This window comes from Nyctereutes procyonoides, unplaced genomic scaffold (genome assembly GCF_905146905.1).
Source record: "Nyctereutes procyonoides isolate TBG_1078 unplaced genomic scaffold, NYPRO_anot_genome, whole genome shotgun sequence".
Classification (NCBI taxonomy): Eukaryota; Metazoa; Chordata; class Mammalia; order Carnivora; family Canidae; genus Nyctereutes; species Nyctereutes procyonoides.
Genome location: NW_026575041.1, coordinates 2692348 through 2715751, shown reverse-complemented (window position 1 = coordinate 2715751; position 23404 = coordinate 2692348). Strand labels below are relative to the sequence as shown.

The following is a 23404-nucleotide window of genomic DNA, read 5'->3' as shown; positions in this document are numbered from 1 at the left end:
TAGTTTAGTTAATAGCATTCTATCATTGTTAATTTCACAGTTTTGATAATTGTGCTATTTAAGAAGTTTCATTAGGGGTAGTAAAGTAAAAGGTATACTGGAATTCTCTTACTGTTTGTAACTTTTCTGTAAGCTTAAAATTATTTCTAAATAAAAAGTTAAAATAATCCTATAAAATAGGTACTAGTGTTATTCCCATTTTACTTTGAGGAAATTGAGGCACAGAGAGGTCAAGGAACTTGACCCAATGGTATAAGATTAGTAAATGGCCACACTGGGATTCTAACTCAACAGTTTGGTTCAGCAATAACAGAGTTCCAACAATAACACACTAAACTTTATTTTTATATTACTACTTTTCCTTGATAAATTTTATATAGGTGAAATATGTGCAGAAAATACGGGATACTTAGATGTTTCCCAAACCACAAGTGGTGAAAAAAACTAATCACCTCAGGCAGCCCCAGTGGCGCAGCGGTTTAGCGCCACCTGCAGCTCAGGGTGTGATCCTGGAGACCTGGGATCGAGTCCCCTGTCGGGCTCCCTGCATGGAGCCTGCTTCTCCCTCTGCCTCTCTCTCTGTCTTTCATGAATAAATAAATAAAATCTTAAAAAAAAAAAACAAACAAAAGACTAATCATCTCTAGAAAGTTGAGCTATATAAAGATTTATTCATTCATTCATAGAGAGCGAAGAGAGAGGCAGAGACACAGGCAGGGGGAGAAGCAGGCTCCATGCAGGGAGCCCGATGTGGGTCTCGATCCCGGGTCTCCAGGATCACACCCTGCTGCAGGCGGCGCTAAACCGCTGCGCACCGGGGCTGCCCGAAAGTTGAGCTATATAAATTAAGTCTGTTGGGTAAATTTAAGTATTTCTCCGGTATTTTGCAGTACTGGATTTATGTAATTTATATGACAGGCTTTTTTTTAAAGGTTTATTTACTTTAGAGTGTGTACCCTCCCATGAAGGGGAGGAGAGGCAGAGGGAAAAAATCAAGGAGTCTACTCACTGAGCACAGAGCCCAGGACCTTGAGATCATGACCTGAGTGGAAATCAAGAGTTGGACGCTCAACCAACTGAGCCACTTAGGTGTTCCTATATAATTCTTAATGTATGTAATTTAAGAGTTGAGAGTAAGATGAGAAACATTCATTTTTAGTAAAGTTCAATGGTTTTGATAAAATTTGCTTTATTAATGATTATATTACTGAGTTACCAGAATCATTTCGAAATGCTATTTATACACAAGGAAAATCATAGATTTATTTAATCATGGAATTAAAATGTAATATTTAGTATTTAAATTTTTTATTTAAATTCAATTAACATTGGTTTCAGAGGTAGAATCAGTGATTCATTTCGTCTTATATAATACCTAGTGCTCATTACATCATGTGCCCTCCTTAATGTTCACCCAGTTACCCCATCCCCCCACCTCCCTTCTCTCCAGTGACCCTTAGTTTGTTTCTTATGCTTGAGAATCTCTTATGGTTTGTCTCCCTCTCAGATTTCATCTTGTTTTATTTTTTCCTCTCTTCTGCTCTGATCCTCTGTATTTTAATTTTGGGACATCTTGTGATCATAAATGGGTAGGAATATATGAAAGGGTGCTAAAATATGTCTTTCTACAATGTAAAGGGGCCACCTTAAGTGGACTCTACTCCTTTTCTCTGGAATTTTTGGGTAATCTCAATATAAGGAGGATACAACAACTTGAATGAATGCTGACCCCATGAGAGAGAGAGATCCTGATGTACTATGTGGAGATTCCTTCTTTAAAACAAAACAAAACTAACTTAAATTTAGATACAAAACAATTTATCTTCTATTCCTAAATGATATATAACCTGTATTTTAGGATGTATTTATTGCTAGTTTAAACTCTATGTGAGCAAAGACTTTCATTTCCTTATTTCTTGGGACTTAAAAAAATTGGTATGCTGTAAAATTTGTTTTTTTTAGAGTTGAAAGGAGAATGTTTTCAAGCCTTGTTTTTTTCTTTGTTGGGGTTTTAGTTTTGATTATTATCGCAATATCCAGAAATACTTTTTTTTCAGAAATATTTTTCCAACATCAAACATCCTTGCTTAAATTTTGCCATAGGCAGAAAAGTTAAGGTACATGTAAGAGAGACTGTAGTCAGAGTTTAAGGAGAGACTTTTAACCCATGATACAGATACTGTGTGGTAGAATCCTAAAACTGTTGTTTCATCCTCCTTACATACAAAGTGTGTGTTCTTCATTTTCCATAAAGAGAAACACAGGTGTGATTTTTTTTGGGGGGGGAGGTCTTGTGAATATAACTACGCTTACTTGCCTTTTTTCTTTTTTTAAGATTTTATTTATTCATTCATCAGAGACATAAACAGAGACATAGGCAGAGGGAGAAGTAGGGTCCCTGCAGGGACCCTGATGTGGGACTCCATCCCAGGACCGTGGGATCGTGACCTGAGCCAAAGGCAGACACTCAGCCACTGAGCCACTCAGGTGCTCCTAAAGTTACAAGTTTTTTTTTTTTTTTTTTAAGATTTTATTTATTTATTCATAGAGACAGAGAGAGAATGAGAGGCAGAGACATAGGCAGAGGGTGAAGCAGGCTCCACGCAGAGAGCCCGACGCGGGACCGGATCCAGGGTCCCCAGGATCATGCCGTGGGCTGCAGGCGGCACTAAACTGCTGCGCCACCGGGGCTGCCCAAGTTACAAGTTTTTATATGAAGTTTATGTATATATAACTTTTTTAATATAAAGTTATAAGTGTGGTAATATTACAAGGGTAAACAAACCAATTGGCAGAATAGAAATTCCAGAACTAGACCAATTAATTTATAGACAGGTGAATATTACAAAACTGACAGCAAAACAATGAAGAAAAGTACTGTTTTTTAATACGTGATGTTTGGATAAATACATACCCATGCTGAGAAAATTTAAACCTGATGTCTACTTCATAGTACACATTAAAATCAGTTTTGTTTTTTTATTTTTTTATTTTTATTTTTTTATTTTTTTAAATCAGTTTTGGATGGATTATAAACCTAAGTATGAAAGGCAAAGCAAATAAATAAAAACCTCCAAAACACTTCTAAAATATACAGGAGCCTATCTTCATTACTCAGGTGATGAGAAAATGTCTTAGAACACATTTACCTATATTAAAGCTAGTATTTTCTGTCCATGAAAAAATTGCCATTAAGAGTAAAAAAAGTGAGCACCTGGGTGGCTCAGTAGTTGTGTCTGCCTTCAGCTCAGGTCATGATCCCAGGGTTCTGGGATCAAGTTCAGCACGGAGCTCCCTGCATGGACCCTGCTTCTCCCTTTGCCTATGTCTCTGCCTCTCTCTGTGTGTCTCATGAATTAATAAATAAAATCTTATAAAAAATGGAGCATTAATACATTTACATTTGATATAATTATGTATTTGTATTTATTTTTTTAAAAAAATCATTCATTCATTCATTCATTCATTCATTCATTCATTCAGAGAGAGAGAGGCAGAGACACAGGCAGAGGGAGAAGCAGGCTCCATGCAGGAAGCCTGATGTGGGACTCGATCCTCGGTGTAAACCGCTGCGCCACCAGGGCTGCCCTGTATTTGGATTTAAAGTAAATTTACTGCGCAGCCCAGGTCGCTGAGCGGTTTAGCGCTGCCTTTAGCCCAGGGCCTGATCCTGGAGATCCAGGATCGAGTCCCACATCGAGCTTCCTGTATGGAGCCTACTTCTCCCTCTGTGTGTGTGCCTCTCTCTCTCTCATGAATAAATAAATAAAATCTTTTAAAAAATAAGTAAATTTGCTATAGTAGTGTACTTTCTTTTTGTCCTTGATGTTTCTTTTATTCTTGTGTTATTTGGATTTAGTCTTTTAAAAATTATTCCATATTCTTTGTTATTAATTAGGAAGTTATACATTTTTTGCCTTTTATTGATTACTGTAGAAATTGTGACATGTAGCCATGATTTACAAAAGTCTACAATTAATTGATTTCTTTACCATTCTGGACAATGCAAGGGCCTTAGAGCTCTAACTCTACTTACCAGTCTTCCTGATTTTACTTACTATGTGTATTTTAAGTATGTGTTTAAAATCCTGTAAGATGTTATAGTGCTTAGATTTCTTTTTTTTTTTTTAGTGCTTAGGTTTCTTTTAATAAAATTTGATTGAAGTACAATAGATAAAAAACATACAAATCATAAGTGTATAGCTTGAGTGAGAAAATTTGCTAGTTGACTTGAATATTGCCATACTTACGAAAGTTATTTCTTACTGTAAATTAGTAAATTTGGCTTTCTGATTTTAAAACCTCTATATCCTGAGCTTTATTATGAGATATATCCCATGGACCAGATCTACTTTCATCTTTACAAGAACATAAGGCTGCTGTAGCCTATTGTATGCTAGACTCTGGGGTGCCTTAGTAATGGATGCTGTTTCTATTAATTGGTTAATTCAGTGCCAGGCAGGAACTGATAGGAGTATAGATAGCCATGAACAACATAGATGAAGTTCTTAATTCTGCAACTTACCATTTGTAAGTTGGGAGGAATAAACTAGTAAATAAAGTAAGGTACAGATCAGTTTCAACTCTTCTTTTTATCCTTGTGATACATTCATAGATGGATATTGACTTCGTTGTAGGAATACCATAAAAGCCCTACTGCCATCTAGAATACTTACAGAAATACAGTTTTAGGCTGGAAGTAATTTGAGAAGTAATTTAGTTTTTCTTTCCTTCAGGCAGAACCATATCTGATACTGAATTTATAAGTTCATAATGTAACCAGGAAAGAAAAGTTCCACAAAATTAGGTTACATGAGCAAAATCTCAGAGGCTCCAAGGTACATGTTATGCCTGAAGAATAACTAATAGCCTTTTATCACTGTCAAATGAAGTTTGTTTGGCAAGGGTAGGATATGAGTCTAGAAGGCTAGATTCCAGTTTGCTTGTAAAGGTTTTTGAATGCCTGCTAAGGATTTTTAACTTTATTTATGGATACTGGAAAGCCTTGGAATGTTTTATAAATTAACAAAAGATACCTCTAGTAGTATAGAGGCTGGACACTTTGAACAGTGCTTTCTTCTCTTCTTAATTCTCTTGTGTATGTGCATGTTTGTCTCTTTCAGTGGATTGTGAATTCCTTTGTGGTGTGTGCCTTATTAATAATTTTTCATTCTTCCAGCCTTCTTGTTCCCTAGCACCTAGTAGTTTTGGCATGAAGTGAGAAATAAATAGTAGCATTAAAATATTTGTTTACTCTTTATTTATCTTTGATAAGATTAGCCAGTCTCTACCTTTACGTGAATATCTTTCCTGTCTTCATCTCTTTTTGTTTTTTAAATTTTTATTTTAATTCCTTTTAGTTAACATACAATGTTATGTTAGTTTCAGGTATACAAATAGTGATTCAGCAATTCCATATACCACCCAGTGTTTGTGGTTTTTAAGTTTTTATTTTGATTCTTCTTGTCTTTGTCTCTTATGTTGTAATACAGTATTTCTTTGTTTTTTTACTTTGGATGTTTCCATTTCATTATCCTGTTAACTATAGGTTTTATATCTCTCACATAAATACTGTTATAAAGATAAAACATCTTTTTTAAGATAAAACATCTTTATTAAAAACAACTTTTGAGCTGTAGATGATGAAATTACTTATTTCAGGGGCAGCCCTGGTGGCGCAGCGGTTTGGCGCCGCCTGCAGCCCAGGGCGTGATCCTGGAGACCCTGGATCGAGTCCCACATCGGGCCCTTTGCATGGAGCCTGCTTTTCCCTCTGCCTGTGTCTCCGCCTCTCTCTCTCTGTGTGTCTCTATGAATAAATAAATAAAATCTTTAAAAAAAAAAAAAGAAATTACTTATTTCAACAAATATTCTATACAATCAAACTCATAATCCCCGTTTTTAAATATGATTGTAAGAGTGTAGCTGTAGTTGTCTTTTTTTCTTTTTTAGGAGAACTAAAATTGTTATTTGATTTAGGTCTAGAGAAAGGCCACTAGATTTTTTGAACTTCAATATTGTTGACTAAGTTAGCTACATTGAAGTAATATTATCTTGGTTAATTGATTTTGCATGTGTGTAGTCTGTTTTAAGTAAATTCTATCCCCAGCATGGGGCTTGAACTCCTCATCCCGAAATTGAGTCTCGTGCTATACAAACTGAACTAGCCAGGTGTCACAGTTTTTTTTTTTTTTTGCTATAGAATTGCACCACCTATGTGAGATGTCTTAGATATGATAATTGTGTTGGATTTTGCTTGCAACTGAGCTTTGCTGCTGTGGTCCCTAAGTACCTTACTTAGCTGTCTAAGCTGATGGGATAGTGGCTATAGATAGGGGTTTTGGGGGCAGCTCGGTGGCCCAGCGGTTTGGTGCCACCTTTAGCCCAGAGTGTGATCCTGGAGACCCTGAATCGAGGACCATGTCTGGCTCCCTGCATGGAGCCTGCTTCTCCCTCTGCCTCTCTCTCTCTCTCTCTCTCTGTCATGAATAAGTAAATAAATAATTCTAAAAAAGGTTTTTTTTGGTAAGCTCTGTTACTAAAATCATAGCATCTGATTTATTTTTTTTAAAGATTTTATTCATCCACTCATGAAAGACAGACAGGGGCAGAGAAAGAGAAGCAGAGGGAGAAGCAGGCTCCAAGCAGACCCGACATGGGACTCGACCCTGGGTCTCCAGGATCAATAGCATCTGATTTAAATTACAGTTATCATCATACCACATTAGTGTTTTAGTAACTTGTTTTTATGGGAAAAAGTTAGAAAAATATAAATATCTAGTTGGTTGTTTCAGTATTATCTGACCAATATAACCGGCTAAGAATTATGAAGCAGTTCATATATTTTTATATGTGTAGATTAAAGAATAATTGAGACTTCTCCTTTTAGCAGACACCAGTCTTCTATGAATCGAAAGTATTCTTGAAGAGTGTATTATGTTAGGAATTATTTTATCACTTCTAGAAATTCTGTCCTAAGTTGGTATACTTTGTTATTCTAGAGGCCTAATAATTTGTTTCTTAGATCAAACCATATGCTGGATCCAACTGCATGTTACTGTTTTTGATAAATACTACCAAGTGGAACTGTAGAAAAGACTGTTCCTATACTGGAATTTGAAGTAAAATGCCCCAAATGCTTCCAATTTTAAATGAGAAAAAAATTAAACTAAACTACACAATACTATTAGAACTCATAGCCTTTGTTAATATTATAGTCAGGGCTCATTCATTCAGAGAAGGACCCATTCAACCTAAGGAAAAGGGTAGTTAAGGCTGTATGTACCAAGTGTTAGGAGAGCATAGAGGGTGGAGCTGCAAAGACATAGGATATTTGGGTAAAGGCTTTGCAGAAAATATGAAATTTAACTAGAATATGACAACATCTTTAAATTTTTTTGTAATGGTCTAATTGTAAAGTGGTGATTTTCATAATGGGGCCATAATACTTTTAATGGATTCTGAACATATTTTAAAATACTTTTTATTATGGATATTTTCAAACATATATCACAGTAGTATAGATAGTATGATGAACTCCATTCAGTGCTGACTTCCACGCACCCAAACAGCCTTTTTTTTTTTTTTTTTTTTTAAGATTTTATTTACTTATTTGTGTGTGTGAGAGAGAGAGAGAGGCAGAGACATAGGCAGAGGGAGAAACAGGATCCCGGGACTCCAGGATCATGCCCTGAGCTGAAGGCAGATGCTGTTTTTGTTTTTTGGTTTTTTTGGTTTTTGTTTTGTTTTGGTTTTTGTTTTTAAAGACTTTATTTATTTATTCACGACACACACACACACACACACACAGAAAGAGAGAAGCAGAGACACAGGCAGAGAAACAGGCTCCATGCAGGGAGCCTGATGTGGGACTCCATCCCAGGACTCCAGGATCACGCCCTGGGCTAAACCGCTGAGCCACTGGGGCTGCCCTGAAGGCTGATGCTTTTCACTGCTGAGCCACCCAGGTGTCCCAGACAACCTATACTATTAAGGTAAATCTGAGTTTATTGCCTATCATGGTAGGTGAGGTAATAGTAGCTATATTACTTTGGTAGGGTTACTATAACAAAATACTACAAATTGGGTGACTTGACAGAAATTTATCTCATAGTTCTGGAGACTAGAAGTTCCAAGTCAACCTAAACTCAGGGTCATGAATTTACACCCCACATTGGGCTGGAGCCTACCTTAAAAACACACACACATACACACACACACACACACACACACACACACACCAACAACAACAACAGTAGAAGTCCCAAGTCAAACTGTTAGGATGGTCATTCTCCATCTGAAAGCTATGGAAGAAACTGTCCCATGCTTCTATATCTTAGCTCATGGTTTTCCTTGGATTGTGGCAGTATAACTCCAGTCTCTGCCTCTGTTTTCATATGGCCTTCTCCTCTCTTTATGCTTTCTTTGTGTCTCCATGTCCATATTTTCTTTTTAAAAATTTATTTATTTGAGCACGCACGCGCACGTACGCACATGCTGCTGCAAAGGGGCAGAGGGAGACAGAGAATCCTAAGCAAGCTCCCTGTTGACAGTGGAGCCCGTCTGGGGGCTCGATTTGACGATCCTGAGATAATGACCTATGCCAAAAGTAGGAGTCAGAAGCTTAACTGACTGAGCCATCTAGGTGCCCCAAGATTTTCCTTTTCTTTTAAGGATACCAGTGATGTGATAGGACCCACCCTAATCTAGCATGACCACATTTTAATCTGATTATGTCTATAAAAACCCTTTTTCCAAATAAGGTCGCATTTCCAAGGTTCTGGGTAGATACGAATTTGGAGGACATACTATGGGGAGGGCAAAGTTGGGATGTATATGGATTTTGAGGTCTGATTTAAGGTGACAATTTTTGTTTTGTTTTTAGATATATTTATTTATTTTGAGGGGCAGAGGGAGAGAATCTTCAAGTAGACTCCCTTCTGAGCTGTGCGGCTCAATCTCAGGACCCGTGATCATAACCTGAGCCAAAACCAGGCACCACTAGGTTGGCAGTTTTAATATGTGGGCTTGATTAGGATTGTTTAAGTATTGTGTTATAGTTTTAATATTTGTGGCTTAACAAAGTGTTTTGTGACAAGGTTCAAAGCATCTGTGAGAACAATCATTTGGTGGTATCTATTAACAAGATGAAGAGTTTTATGTTTATTTGAATGGACTTTTGGGAATTTCCTAAAGAAATAATAGTTATTTGCAACTTTTATTCTCCTAGAGAAGAATTTCCTGGAGTAGTAAAGCCAGGTTGATAACAGTAGAATGATGAAGTATGTTTATGCAGACTGTAAGCTTTGTGAATATAATTGGTTTCAGGGTTGTTGTTGTTTTTTTTAAGATTTTGTTTATTTTTTCATGAGAGACTGAGAGAGAGGCAGAGACACAGGCAGAGGGAGAAGCAGGCTCCATGCAGGGAGCCCAATATGGGACTGGATCCCGGGACTCCGGGATCATGCCCTGAGCCGAAGGCAGACCCTCAACCACTGAGCCACCCAGGCGTCCCTGGTTAGATTTTTGAATTTAGCCATAATATATATTCAGTGAAGTGTACAAATCTTGAAACTTTTTTTTTAATATTTTACTTTGTGGGTGCTTGGGTGGCTCAGTTGGTTAAGCATCTGCCTTCAGCTCAGGTCATGATCCTAGGGCATGTTGGTCTCCCTGCTCAGCAGGGAGCCTGCTTCTCCCTCTTGCTCATACTCTTGCTATTTCTGTTGCTCATTCTCAAATACATCTTTAAAAATTTTTTTTGTAGATTCTTTTTCATCTTTGGTCATGAGTGGTGTTGGCCTATAAATTTTTTTTTATAATCTTGCCATTTAAAAAATCAGTTATACAAGCAAGATTGATTTAATATTTCAAAGTCAGTCATTCTAATTCACTCCATTAACATAAAGGAGTAAAATTTCAGTAGATGCAGAAAAAGCACTTCACAAAATTCAAAACCTGTTTAATTAGCTGCATACTTTTAATTAAGAATAAAAGTGAACATCCTAAAGTATGATAAAGGTTATTTACTGGTATCCCTCTCATTCCACCCCCTAAAACTGATACAAATAATATCATACTTGGTAAAATACAGACTTCATTTCCTTTCAGTTTAGAAAGCAGACTGTGATGTCCATAGGAATATTTTTAAAGATTTTATTTATGTATGTATTTATTTGAGAGAGAGCTTCCATGTGCACACACATGGTTGTGCTAGCTGGGGGAGGGACAGAGGGACAGGGAGAGAATCTCGGGGAGACTCCTATGCCAGGTATGGAGCCTGATGCAGGGCTAGATACCACCACCTGAGATCATGCCTAAGCCAAAACCAAGAGTTAGACACTTAACTGAGTCACCCGGGGGCACCATCCATAGGAATATTTTAAAGCCAATTCCGGAAGTCTTATCGTCCTATCATTAATTATTTTAGCAACTAGCCTTTAAGACAATGGAGAGAAAATACAGGAATGCATAGTCCATAGTGGTTTCAAAAAACTTTTCTTTCAGTTATGTATCTGTGTGCTGGGTTAGGTTTCTATTTTATTTATTTATTTGGCAGAGAGAGAATATGCAGGGGCAGCTGCAGTCGGAGGGGGAAAGGCAGATTTTCCTGCTGAACGGAGAGCCTAATAGAGGGCTCCATTCCAAGACCCTGGAATCATTTCCTGAGCTAAAGGCAGATGCTTAATCACCTCAGTCACCCAGGTGCCTCTGGGTTAGGATTTTAAATGTATTTCTTTGGTATTATAGTCAAAATACCTAGGAACCCACTGCCTAGAAGGTGGAGTCTTTTAGAAGTTTACTGGTCACACGAAACTTAAATGAAACCTTTGCTGTCTGCTTTATTGAGGCTCTTTTGTGACAGATTATTTTTCCTTATCAGTTTTACTGAGGAAGCCTATTATCTATAGATTGCATCTATTGCAATAGACTGCAGTAAATTCCTTCTATTTAAAATATACAATTCCGTGAGTGTTGATATTGCAGTAATCAAAGAATATCTCCATTATTCCTAAAGGATTCCTTGCTTTGTCTACTAGCCCTAGGAAATTACTGACCTACCTTTTTTGTCTATTTTGTTTTAAGGGTTTAGGAATAATCAATAAAACAATTTTAAAATAAGCTTTATTGTTTAGAATAGTTTTAGATTTACAGAAAAACTGAGAAGATAGTATAGTTCCTATAAACCTATACCCAATTTCTATTATTGACATCTTTTGTCAATATTGTACATTTTTTATAATTAATGAACCAATATTGTACATTATTAAGTAAAATCCATAATTTATTTAGATTTCCTTAGTTTTCCCCTGTGTCCTTTGTCTATTCCAAGATTCTATCAAAATATCCTATTTCATTAGTTTTGTCTCCTTAGACTCTTCTTAGCTGTGACAGTTTTTCAGACTTCTGATTTTAATGACTTCAACAGTTGGAGGAGTACTGGTCAAATATTTTGTAGGATGCTCCTCCACTGGAATTTGATCTTTTTTTTTTAATTTTTATTTATTTATGATAGTCACACAGGACGACACAGAGAGAGAGAGAGAGAGAGGCAGAGACATAGGCAGAGGGAGAAGCAGGCTTCATGCACCGGGAGCCTGACGTGGGATTCGATCCCTGGTCTCCAGGATCGCGCCCTGGGCCAAAGTCAGGTGCCAGACCGCTGTGCCACCCAGAGATCCCCAATTTGTCTGATCTTTTTCCTTACAATTGGACTGGGGTTATGGGTTTTTGGAACTGGTCTGTTCTTTATTTTTTATTTTTTTTTTTTTAAAGGTTATTTTATTTTTTTTATTTTTTTTTTAATTTATTTATTTACGATAGTCATACAGAGAGAGAGAGAGGCAGAGACACAGGCAGAGGGAGAAGCAGGCTCCATGCACCGGGAGCCTGACGTGGGATTCGATCCCGGGTCTCCAGGATCGCGCCCTGGGCCAAAGGCAGGCGCCAAACCGCTGCGCCACCCAGGGATCCCTGGTCTGTTCTTTATAAAGAAGAAGAAGAATATCCTAAAACGTAGAGTAGCCACCTTCTTTTTTTTTTTTTTTAAGATCTCCCTAATTTAAGTTTTTTTTTTTAAGATTTTATTTATTTATTCATGAGAGAGACAGAGAGGCAGAGACATAAGCAGAGGAAGAAACCGGGTCCCTGTGTGGAGCCTGATGTGGGACTTGATGTGGGAACTCCAGGATCATGCCCTGAGCATGACACGCTCAACCACTAAGCTACCCAGGCATCCCATAGCCTTACTTCTTAAGGCTACAGTGACTCTGAGTGGTTTTGAGATAGAAAAAATCATCCTGAAACACTGTGCAGCATCTGGCATAGTATAAATAATGTAATGAAAAAAGATCCCTGGGGAAACTAGACTGGCTCAGTCGGTTGAACAACTGACTCTTGCTTTTGGCTCACAACATGATCTTTGGGTCTTAAGATCGAGCACCACATTGGGCTTGGTACTCAATGGGGAGTCTACTGAAGATTCTCTAACTCTCCCTCTGCCCTTCTCCCTGCTTCTCTCAAGTGAATAAATCAGTCTTTAAAAGAGCCCTGGACTAAGCATAAATGTCTTTTTTTTAAGTATATGTTGAGAGCACTTTTGACTTTTGCTTGCTTCATAGAGACCCAGAGACCCTTCATTAAAGTTTTTTGAATCCCCCTTTATTTTATTTTAAAAATTTACTCACTTATTCATGAGAAACAGAGAGAGAGAGAGCGGCAGAGCCATATGCAGAGGGAGAAGTAGGCTCCCGATGTGGGACTGGACCCCAGGTTTCCAGGATCACAACCTGAACCAAATGCAGACAAGCTCAACCACTGAGCCACCCAGGTGCCCCTATATATATATATATATCTTTTTTTTTTTTAAGTAGGCGCCATGCCCAGCAGGGCATGAACCCACAACCCTGAGATTAAGACCTGGGCTGAGATCACGAGTCTGACGCTCAACCAACTAAGCCACCTAGGCACCCCTGGTTCTAGTAGATTTTAAAAATTGGTTTCTTAGGATTCTTCTGCATGACTAGTCATGTCATCAGTGAAAGAGAACAGTGTCATTTTGTGTGCCTTTTATTTCTTTCTCTTATCATTATTGCACTGGCTAAGACTACCAGTACCATGCTGAATACAAGTGGTGCATTGGACATCCTTGCTTTTTTCCCCATTCTTTGGAGGAAATCATTTGGGATTTAGCATTATATATGATAACTATAGATTTGTAAATGCTGTTTATCTGACTGATGCAGTTTCCTTCCAATTCTGGTTTGCTAGTTTGCTTAGCGTTTTCATCATGAATATGGTGAGTTTTGTCATATATTTCATTTATATATATATTGAGAATGAACTTAAGGATTTTCTTCTTTAGTTTGTTAATATTTTGGATTACATTAATTGGTTTTGTATGATTTACTAACCTTTTCATTCCTGGAATAATCGCTACCTATTTATGAGGTGTCTTATATAACGTATGATTATATAAGACATATTAAGACATATATAAGACCCAGGGAGTGCCTGGATGGTGGTCGGTTAAGCACCGACTCTTCATTGCAGCTTAGGACGTGATATCCGGGTGGTAAGATCAATCTCCACAGTTGATTCCACACTCTTCATGAAGCCTGCTTAAGATTCTCTCTCCCTTTATTCACCCCCCCACCCTCTGCCCCCCCCACCAAACATAAAAGGTAAATAAATAAATGATACTATTTTATATATGGATTTGATTTGCTAATTCTTTGTTAAGGAATTTGAGTCTGTCTTGATGAGAGGTATTGATCCATAATTTTTACTTTTTTGTAATGTCCTTCTTAGGGTTATGCTCATCCCATATCATGAGTTGGAAAGTGTTCCTTCTTTTTTTATTTTTATTTTTTTTATTTTTTCCTTCTTTTTTTAAAAAAGAGTTTATAGGGATGCCTGGGTGGCTCAGTGGTTGAGTCCCGGAGTCCAGGGATAGAGTCCGGCAACAGGCTCCCTGTGGGGAAGCCTGCTCTCCTCTGCCTGTGTCTCTGCCTTTCTCTCTCTCTGCCTCATGAATAAATAAATCTTTAAAAAATAATAAATAAAAAGAGTTTATATAAGATGGGTCTTATTCCCTTAAATGTTTAATTGGAATTCAGTAGTGAAACCACATAGGCCTTGAGTTTTCTTTGTTACGAGATTTTTATGCCCTGGTTTAAACATTTGTTTCTTTATATTTAAAATGTGTCTTAACAAAAAGCAAATATTTCTATCTTATCAAGTCTGACAGTCTGTCTTTTATTTTTTTATTTATTCATTTTTTTAAGATTTATTTATTCATTCAGAGAGAGCGAGAGAGAGGCAGAGACACAGGCAGAGGGAGAAGCAGGCTCCATGCAGGAAGCCCGCTGTGGGACTCGATCCCGGGTTTTCAGGATCACACCCCGGGCCTGCAGGCAGCGCTAAACCGCTGCGCCACCAGGGCTGCCCCAGTCTTTGTCTTTTAATTGGAGTTTTTTTTTAATTTTTAATTTTTATTTTTTTTTAAATTTATGATAGTCAGAGAGAGAGAGAGAGAGAGAGAGGCAGAGACACAGGCAGAGGGAGAAGCAGGCTCCATGCACCGGGAGCCCGACGTGGGATTCGATCCCGGGCCTCCAGGATTGCGCCCTGGGCCAAAGGCAGGCGCCAAACCGCTGTGCCACCCAGGGATCCCTTAATTGGAGTTTTTAATCTACTTCTCATATACTCTACAAATTGATATGGCTGGATTTGGGTTTGCCTCATTTGATACTTGTTGGCTCTTTTTGCATATATTTTTAGTGGTTTTGCCAGGGCTTAGGATATGTATCATTAACTTCTCACAGTCTGTACTGTACTATGTGAACTGTAGACACCTTGCAACAGTATAGCTGCATTTATCTCCCCATCTTTTGTGTTATAGTTGTCATATATTACATTCTGTATGTTATAAACTCTATAATACGTTATAATTTTTACTTACAATATGTATATCTTTTTTTCTTTTAAGATTTTATTTATTTGATAGAGAGAGGGTGAGCATAAGTAGGGGTGGGAGCAGAGGGAAAGGGAGAAATAGATTCCCTGCTGTACAGGGAACCTGACTGGGGCTCAGTCCCAAGACCCTGGGATCATGACCTGAGCCGAAAGCAGACACTTAACCAATTGAGCTACCCAGGTGCCCCAACACGTAAGTCTTTTAATATTTTATTTTTTTTAGTAACCTCTATACCCAGTGTGGAGCTTGAATTGCAACCCCAGGATCAAGAGTCACATGCTCTACTGACTGAGCCAGCCAGGTGACCCTAAACATCTATGTTTTTTAAATAAATTAAAAGAAAAAGGGATCCCTGGGTGGCGCAGCAGTTTGGCGCCTGCCTTTGGTCCAGGGCGCCATCCTGGAGACCCGGGATCAAATCCCACGTCGGGCTCCCGGTGCATGGAGCCTGCTTCTCCCTCTGCCTGTGTCTCTGCCTCTCTCTCTCTCTGTATGACTATTGTAAATAAATTAAAAAAAAAAAAATTAAAAAAAAATTAAAAGAAAAATACATAATTTTATTTACATACATATTTACCATTTATAGTTAATATGTGGTGTCATTTCCCTTCAACCTGAGCAAATTGCTTAAGCTTTTTTTATAGAATAGATTGCCTGGCAAGGAATTTTCTCACTTGTTTATCTGCAAAAATCTTTAACCTTAATTTTCAAAAGAAGTTTTCATGGGATATAGTATTTTGGGGTTGAAATAATTTTTTCTTTCAGAAATTTAAAGATATAATTCCATTGTCTTTTGTCATTTTCTTTGTGAGGGAATTAGTGAAAATTTGTATTCACTCTCTCCCTGCCTTCACTTCCCCTACTCCACCACCCCCACCCCCCATCCCCATGTGCAATGTGTTTTTCCCTGGCTGTTTGCAAGGTTTTTCTTTATTCTTTGATTTTAGTAGTTTGCGAAGGTATGATTTCCTTTATATTTATCTTGCTTGGAGTTAATTAGATCTGTAGGTTCTTGTCTTTTACTACGTTTTGGCTGTTATTTCTACAAATGTTTTCCCCCATTTCCCTCTCTTTTATTTTCCTGAAACTGCAGTCATACTATGTTAATCTGTATTCAGTTTCCTTTATTCTCTCCTGCCATTTTCATCTACTGCTAAGTCTATAAATAGTTACTTTTTCTTATCAGTTATTGTAATTGTAGTTTACATTTGGTTCTTTTTTTTCTGTTTCTCTCTGGAGATTCACCTTTTTTTATTTCTTTTTAAGATTTTATTTATTTTAGACAGATCATGAGCAGGGGAGGAGTAGAGGGGGAGAGAAAGGGAGGGAGAAAGAATCTTAAGCAGACTCCTTCCTGAGCACAGAGCCCCATACAGAGCTTGATCTCATGACCTTGAGATCATGACCTGACCTGAAACCAAAAGTTTGATGCTCAGCTGATTGAGCCATCCAGGTGCTGTGTCTTTTGTTCATCTCTAATGTGTATATCTTCCTTTAAGACCTAGAGTATATCTATGATAGCATTTTTAAATTCTTGTCTTCTAACTGTAACATCTGGGTCATCTTGGAACCTGTTTTTTTTTATTTTTTGTTTTGAGTATGAATTATATTTTATTTCTTTGCATGTCTTTTTTTTTTTTTTAATTAGATGGTGGACATGATGAAGAGATTCTGGATTTTGGATTTTGTTGTTTTTGTCTTAGAAGGCCAAGGTCAAACTTTAAACTCCCTATGTTGGACAATAGTTTGATTCTTTTTTTCTTTTTAAGACTTCATTCATTTACTGAGAGACAGAGAGTGTGTGCGCACGCGTCCACATGCACAAGAGTGGGGGGAGGGGCAGAGGGAAAGGGGTAAGCAGACTTACTGCTGAGCAGGGAGCCCAACATGAGGCCTGATGTGGGGCTTGATGGGTGCTCAATCCTGGGACTCTGAGATCATGACCAAAGTTAGATGCTTAACCACCTGCACCACCCAAGTGCCCTGGTAGCTTCATTCTTTCAACATTCAGCTGCTGCTTTTGACCTGGGAACCCTGAAGTCTTCCTATCAAATCCACATAGGTAGTTTGTGAAACCAGCCAAGATTTGGAGATGTTTTATTTTATTTTTTTTAAAGGTTTATTGATTTATTCATGAGAGACACACAGAGAGAGGCAGAGACATAGGCAGAGGGAGAAGCAGGCTCCCTGTAAGGAGCCAGATGTGGGGCTTGATCCCAGACCCTGGGCCCATTGCTGAAGGCAGATGCTCAACCGCTGAGCCACCCTGGCACCCCATTGGAGATGTTTTAAATGCAGATTTTGCAGTTCTCTGCCTTTGCACCTCCCTCTCCCCAATCTCGTTGTTCTGTGCCCTGAACTTTGTCCTCTGATTCCTCAAGTCATTTAGGTGGTGGGTTTCTGCTGCTAGAAACCCATATACGGATGATACCCTTTCAAGCAAAAAATTACAGACTGGAAAATCACACTTTTCTGTTTCTCTTTCAAGGATATACCATCTTTTATTTTCTATTTTCTTATGGTCTGTGTTCAGGTTCTTGAACACCTGGAGGCTAGGTAGGTAGTGCAACATAATTTCTTCTGCCATTATGGCATGTTAATTTTTTTTTACTAATGAAACTAATATATTGGGAAGAACATGATTTTTTTTTTAAGATTTTATTTATTTATTCATGAGAGAGACACAGAGAGAGAGAGAGAGGCAGAGACACAGGCAGATGGAGAAGCAGGATCCATGCAGGGAGCCTGACGTGGGACTCGATCCGGGGTCTCCAGGATCAGGCCCTGGACTGAGGGCGGCACTAAACCGCTGAGCCACCAGGGCCGCCCAAGAACATGATATTTGGTTAGAAATGGAATAGAATCATGTGTCAGCAGAGAATAAACTGATTAACCTTGGACAATTTACTAAAGTTTTGAGTTATCGTTTCTTAAAAAATGGAAATAAAGTTCCTCTTTATAGAGTTAATATCAAGATTAACATTGTCCTATAAAATGCCCAGGCTATATCTTTGGAAGGGGAGGAGAGTAGGGGGTGGGGGTGACTGGGTGGCAGGCACTGAGGGGGGCACTTGACAGGATGAGCACTGGGTGTTATTCTGTATGTTGGCAAATTGAACACCAATAAAAAATAAATTTATTCTTAAAAAAAATACCCAGGCTAGTTAAAAAAATTTTTTTTGCATTATTATACACACATAACCTTGGCTGTATAAGCTATAGAGACTTAATGTGTTTTGATAATGTTTTGGTTTTTTTTTTTTTTAAGATTTTATTTATTCATGAGAGACACAGAAAGAAGCAGGATCCTCAAGGGGAACCTGGTATGGGACTTGATCCCCAGACTCCAGGACTGTGCCCTGAGCTGAAGGCTGATGTGCCCAACCACTGAGCCACCCAGGCGTCCCTTGATAATGTTTTTTAATAAAATTGTGCTTTGTGGTAAAGGTATTTTTAATGAAATCACTTGTTTAAATAAGATTTACTTTGAACACTCCTATATTTTTTTACTTTGTGAAAAGTGTTAAGTATCAGTAACATGTTGTTTGCTTAGTAGGATGTACCAAACTTTGTTATGCTCTGATGGTGTAAGGACAAATATGGAGCTTATAATCTTTTTTTTTTTTTTTTTTTTTAAGATTTACTTGAGAGAGAACAAACAAGCATGAGTGGGAGGGACAGAGGGAGAGAGAGAGAATCTCAAATAGACTCCACACTGATCTTGCGAGGTGGGGCTTGATCTCATGACCCTAAGACCATGACCTAAGCCCAAGCCAAGAGTCAGACACTTAACAACTGTACCACCCAGGTGACCCCCGGAACTTATAATCTTTTAGAAAAAACAACATGAAGCAAATCATTTTAACTTTGCATACCATTTTACAGGAGGTTTGAGGTAAACAAGAACAATATATTTACCAGGAGCCTATATTGAATTATATTTAAAATGCCTTAGGGGCACCTGCCTGGCTCAGTCAGTAACATGGGATTCTTTTTTTTTTTTTTAAAGAATTTATTTATTTTTTTATTTTTTTGTTTTATTTACTTATGATAGGCACACAGTGAGAGAGAGAGAGGCAGAGACACAGGCAGAGGGAGAAGCAGGCTCCATGCACCGGGAGCCCGACGTGGGATTCGATCCCGGGTCTCGAGGATCGCGCCCTGGGCCAAAGGCAGGCGCCAAACCGCTGCGCCACCCAGGGATCCCAGTAACATGGGATTCTTGATGTTGGGATTGTGAGTTCAAGCCCCACACTGAGTGTAGAGATACCTTAAAAATAAAATCTTTTAAAAATAAAAATAAAATGCTTAATTTTTAATCCTTTGAATAAAAAGTATTTTAACAAGCTATTTTATATTTCTTTGTTATGTATTTTATAGTCCCTTGCTTTTATTCATCATCACTGTTTTCCTTCTCTGAAATGCATATATTGCCTTTTATCTCTTCAGATTTTTACATTTACTTGATACAGATTACAGTCAGTTTTAAAAACAGTAGTATGTATATTGTTCCTGACCTTCCTATGAATGGTTCTAGAGTTTTACCTTTAAGTGCCTATTTTTATATATAAAAAATATTTCAGGGGCTCCTGGGTGGCCTAGTTGGTTAAGTGTCTGCCTTTAGTTCAGCTCATGATCCCAGGACCCTGCATTGGATTCCATGCTGAGCTAGTCTTCCCCTCCCCCTCTGCCTGCAGCTCCCCCTGCTTGTTAGCACACACTTGTGCATGCTCTCTCTGTCAAATAAATAAAGTATTTTAAAAAGTTTTCAGAAAAACATATGCCAACATTAGTTATATACAGGTGGTATGATATACATAATTTTCACTTTGTTCCTGTTATTTTCTGTACCACCAGTAAAATACAGTATGCATTTGACTCTTTTATGTGAAAAGGATGGTGAGCGTTTGTTTTTTTGTTTTTGTTTTCTTTTTGTTTTTGTTTTTGTTTTCAATGAAAACTATATGTACTATTTACTAATGAAGAAATTCATAGCTCAACTGTTGATCTATAAAGAGGTTTCTTCTCAAGTCTAATCCTGGTTCTCTTTGTTAGGGCCAAAGTAATATTTGCTTGGCCTTTGTGAATTAGAGATATCAACATAATTGATTATTTTCTTCCATCTTTTCATTTCCTTCAACTCTTCACTAAATAAATACTCTTAATTTGAGATATTATTATCTGTTATTAGAGAAAGGAGTTTCAACAAGCTAGGGGCTATATGTTCCTAAATTATTAGTAGTAGAACCATTGCAGATATTTCCGATTGACTTTAATTGCAGTTCTCTGTAGAACAATCACTTAAGAACCCAATGTAGTGTTTTAACTGATGAATCTTTTTTTTTCCTTTTCTTTTCAGTTGGAAAGACATCCTTGATCACCAGATTCATGTATGACAGTTTTGACAACACCTATCAGGTATTTTATTTTCCTGACTTGCTGGTTGTCTCTATTTTGTGTTAGAAGTACTATATTTAAGGTCTTCTTAAAAATCCACTTATTTGCATAAAAGCACTTTCTGTAAATGTAAAATGCTATAGAAGTACAGAGTATAACTGATTTTACTCATAGTCCTCAGTCTTTTCACTTGATTTCTTTATCTCCTCTTCCAAGTTCATTGAAAGATTATCACTAAGTACCATACCATCTGGGATAGAAGGAGTGACTGTAGATATTCTCTTATGTGATTCAGCCTAGGATTCTGTGACCTTTGATCTATACCTAAAGTCAAAAATAAATTAATGATGTAATTAGGAATCATTAACAGAAGGAGATTGGGGAAATTCGCAAATATGTGGAAATTAAACAGCACATTCCCAAATAGCCAAGGGAAAGAATTCACAAAGGAAATTTAAGAAATACTTTGAGACAAATGGGGTGAAAAAAAAAACACCCACAACATACCAAAACTTATAGCATACAGCTAAAGCAGTACTATAAGGGAGAGAAGAAATATAATAAATCAATAACCTTCTTCCTTAAGAAACTAGAAAAGTAAACTAAACCTAAAACAAGCAAAAGACGTGACAAAGAACTGTTATCCAAAACAGAACTCTTAAAATTACATAGTAGTAAAGAATTAATTCTTTACGTTTTATAAGTTTTGATAGATGTGTACACCTATGAAGCTACCACCACAATCAAGATTAAGAACATTTTTCTCATCCCAAAAGGCATTTGTCTTAATTAAGCCTTTTATTAAAAACCATAAAGATGGGACACCTGGGTGGCTCAGTGGTTGAGCATCTGCCTTTGGCTCAGGGCATGATCCTGGAGTCTCGGGATCAAGTCCCACATCAGGCTCCTTTGCGTGGACCCTGCTTCTTCATCTGCCTGTGTCTCTGCCTCTCTGTCTCTCATGAATAAATAAATAAATAAAATATTAAATAAACAAATAAATAAATACCATAAGGATCATAGAACAGAGATGACTGAAACCTAAATCTGACATTTTAGAAAAGTCAGTTTTTAAAAAGCTAATCGGTTTATACTGTATATATTTCATTATCATTCTTTTGAATATTTCAGAAATGGTTTAGCCAACTCATAAGACATGAAAAGAACAAGTTTAGAAATGAAACTTAGCTCAGAGTGCTTTGGTTTTTTCTGGACTCTTTTAGATCAAATATTCCAGATTTTCTAGGTCTCTGCAATTTTACGGCCTATAGGCTTCACCTACAGGACATTCTCTCTTGTACAGTGTCTTGATTCTGAGCAATGCTCTGTATCTTCTCATCAGAATAGCTATAAATACCACTTCCAGAGATTAACAAATGTATTGACGTTATTGAGCCGCATCTGGAATGTTCCTAAAAAGCGTAAGCTCAAATCTTTGGGAGTAGAACCATTACCATAAGCTAAAAAATCTGAACTAGGACTCAGTCTCAGGCTAAAAGACTTATTACCTAGAGCCTTTTTAGAGTTCTCTGGGTGCCTTTTTCTTTTCTTTTCTTTTTTTTTTTTTAAAGATTTTATTTATTTATTCATGATAGACAAGGGGTAGGCGGCAGAGACATAGGCAGAGGGAAAAGTAGGCTCCTTGCCGGGAGCCTGACTTGGGACTCGATCCCCGGGATTCCAGGATCACGCCCCGGGCCAAAGGCAGGTGCTAAACCGCTGAGCCACCCAGGGATCCCCTCTTTTCTTTTCTTTCTTTTCTTTTCTTTTCTTTTCTTTTCTTTTCTTTTCTTTTCTTTTCTTTTCTTTTCTTTTCTTTTCTTTCTTTTCTTTTCTTTTCTTTTCTTTTCTTTTCTTTTCTTTCTTTTCTTTTCTTTTCTTTTCTTTTCTTTTCTTTTTAGATTGTATTTATTCATGAGACACAGGGAGAGAGAGAGGCAGGCAGAAACATAGGCGGAGGGAGAAGCAGGCCCCATGCAGAGAGCCCAATGTGGGACTCAGTCCCGGGACTCCGGGATCTCACCCTGAGCCAAAGGCAGACACCCAACCGCTGAGCCACTCAGAAGTCCCTTTTCTGGCTGTTTCTCAAGAATTTTGTTATACCCATGTTCTCAGTGAAATTAAGGAGAATTTTCAGGCATACCAAAATGCCATTTCTGTTTCCTCATGCTGCTGTTGAGTCAGTCATATATAAGGGTAGTGATGTTGACATAAGGGTAGTGATATTGGTAGAATTTGACAGATAAGGAAAGATTTTGATTCTTTGTGGAAAAGTTGCTAATGAAGTTAAAGTATCATTGCACTTTGGCATTAATAGGAGACACTAATTAACAATGTGAGTTATAAGTTTTTATAACAGATACAATCCTAGATGTTCTTTTAGTTTAGCTCTTATAAGAAAATTTAGGCAATATAGTGCCTTACATTCTTATTTGGGGAAATCTGCTTGACAGTAAATTAAGTATTTGAATATGATGAACTGACCTTATGTGGTTAGCTGCTAACTTAATTATCAGATGGAGTTCTTCAGTGAACCATTTGAAGATTCCCTACTTTACCCCCAACACACACACACACACACGACAGAAAGACTTCTGAAATGGATAAAGAGAGAGTCTCATTGCTAGAAATTTATTATTGGGATTCTATGAGCCATATGTAATATATATATCAACCTTAGTTTAAGAGAAGTTTTACCTCACAAAAATGATAAATTTTATGTTAATAATTCATGTTCTATGTATGATTCCTTTGCAATGAATTAATTTCATTTAAGAAGGAGGAAATCGGTGGGCCAGAAGAGTCTTTAACTGACCAAAATTTAGGCATTATTTCAAAACGAAATTAAAAAAAAAAAAAACTGTTCTAACTAGAGAGCCTGGAATTGGATCTCTTAAAGTTGCTCTTCTTTTTCACTACTTTTTTTTTTCCAGTTGTAAGCCCACAGATTTTCTAACAGTTTAGACTATATCAGCTTGAACCATATTACATTGCTATTTTAATAATTTAAAAAATGATAAAATGTCAATT

General features: G+C 37.4%; 1 protein-coding gene across 2 annotated transcripts in view; it reads left to right on the top strand.

Moving 5' to 3' along the window:
* The window catches only part of RAB6A (RAB6A, member RAS oncogene family), an 84102-nt gene that overhangs the window by 26081 nt on the left and 34617 nt on the right, over positions 1-23404 (top strand). For both annotated transcript variants that reach the window (XM_055320575.1, XM_055320574.1), the window contains exon 2: positions 20337-20395. In XM_055320575.1, the coding sequence (XP_055176550.1) occupies positions 20337-20395 (59 nt within the window). The remainder of the gene's footprint in view (positions 1-20336; positions 20396-23404) is intronic.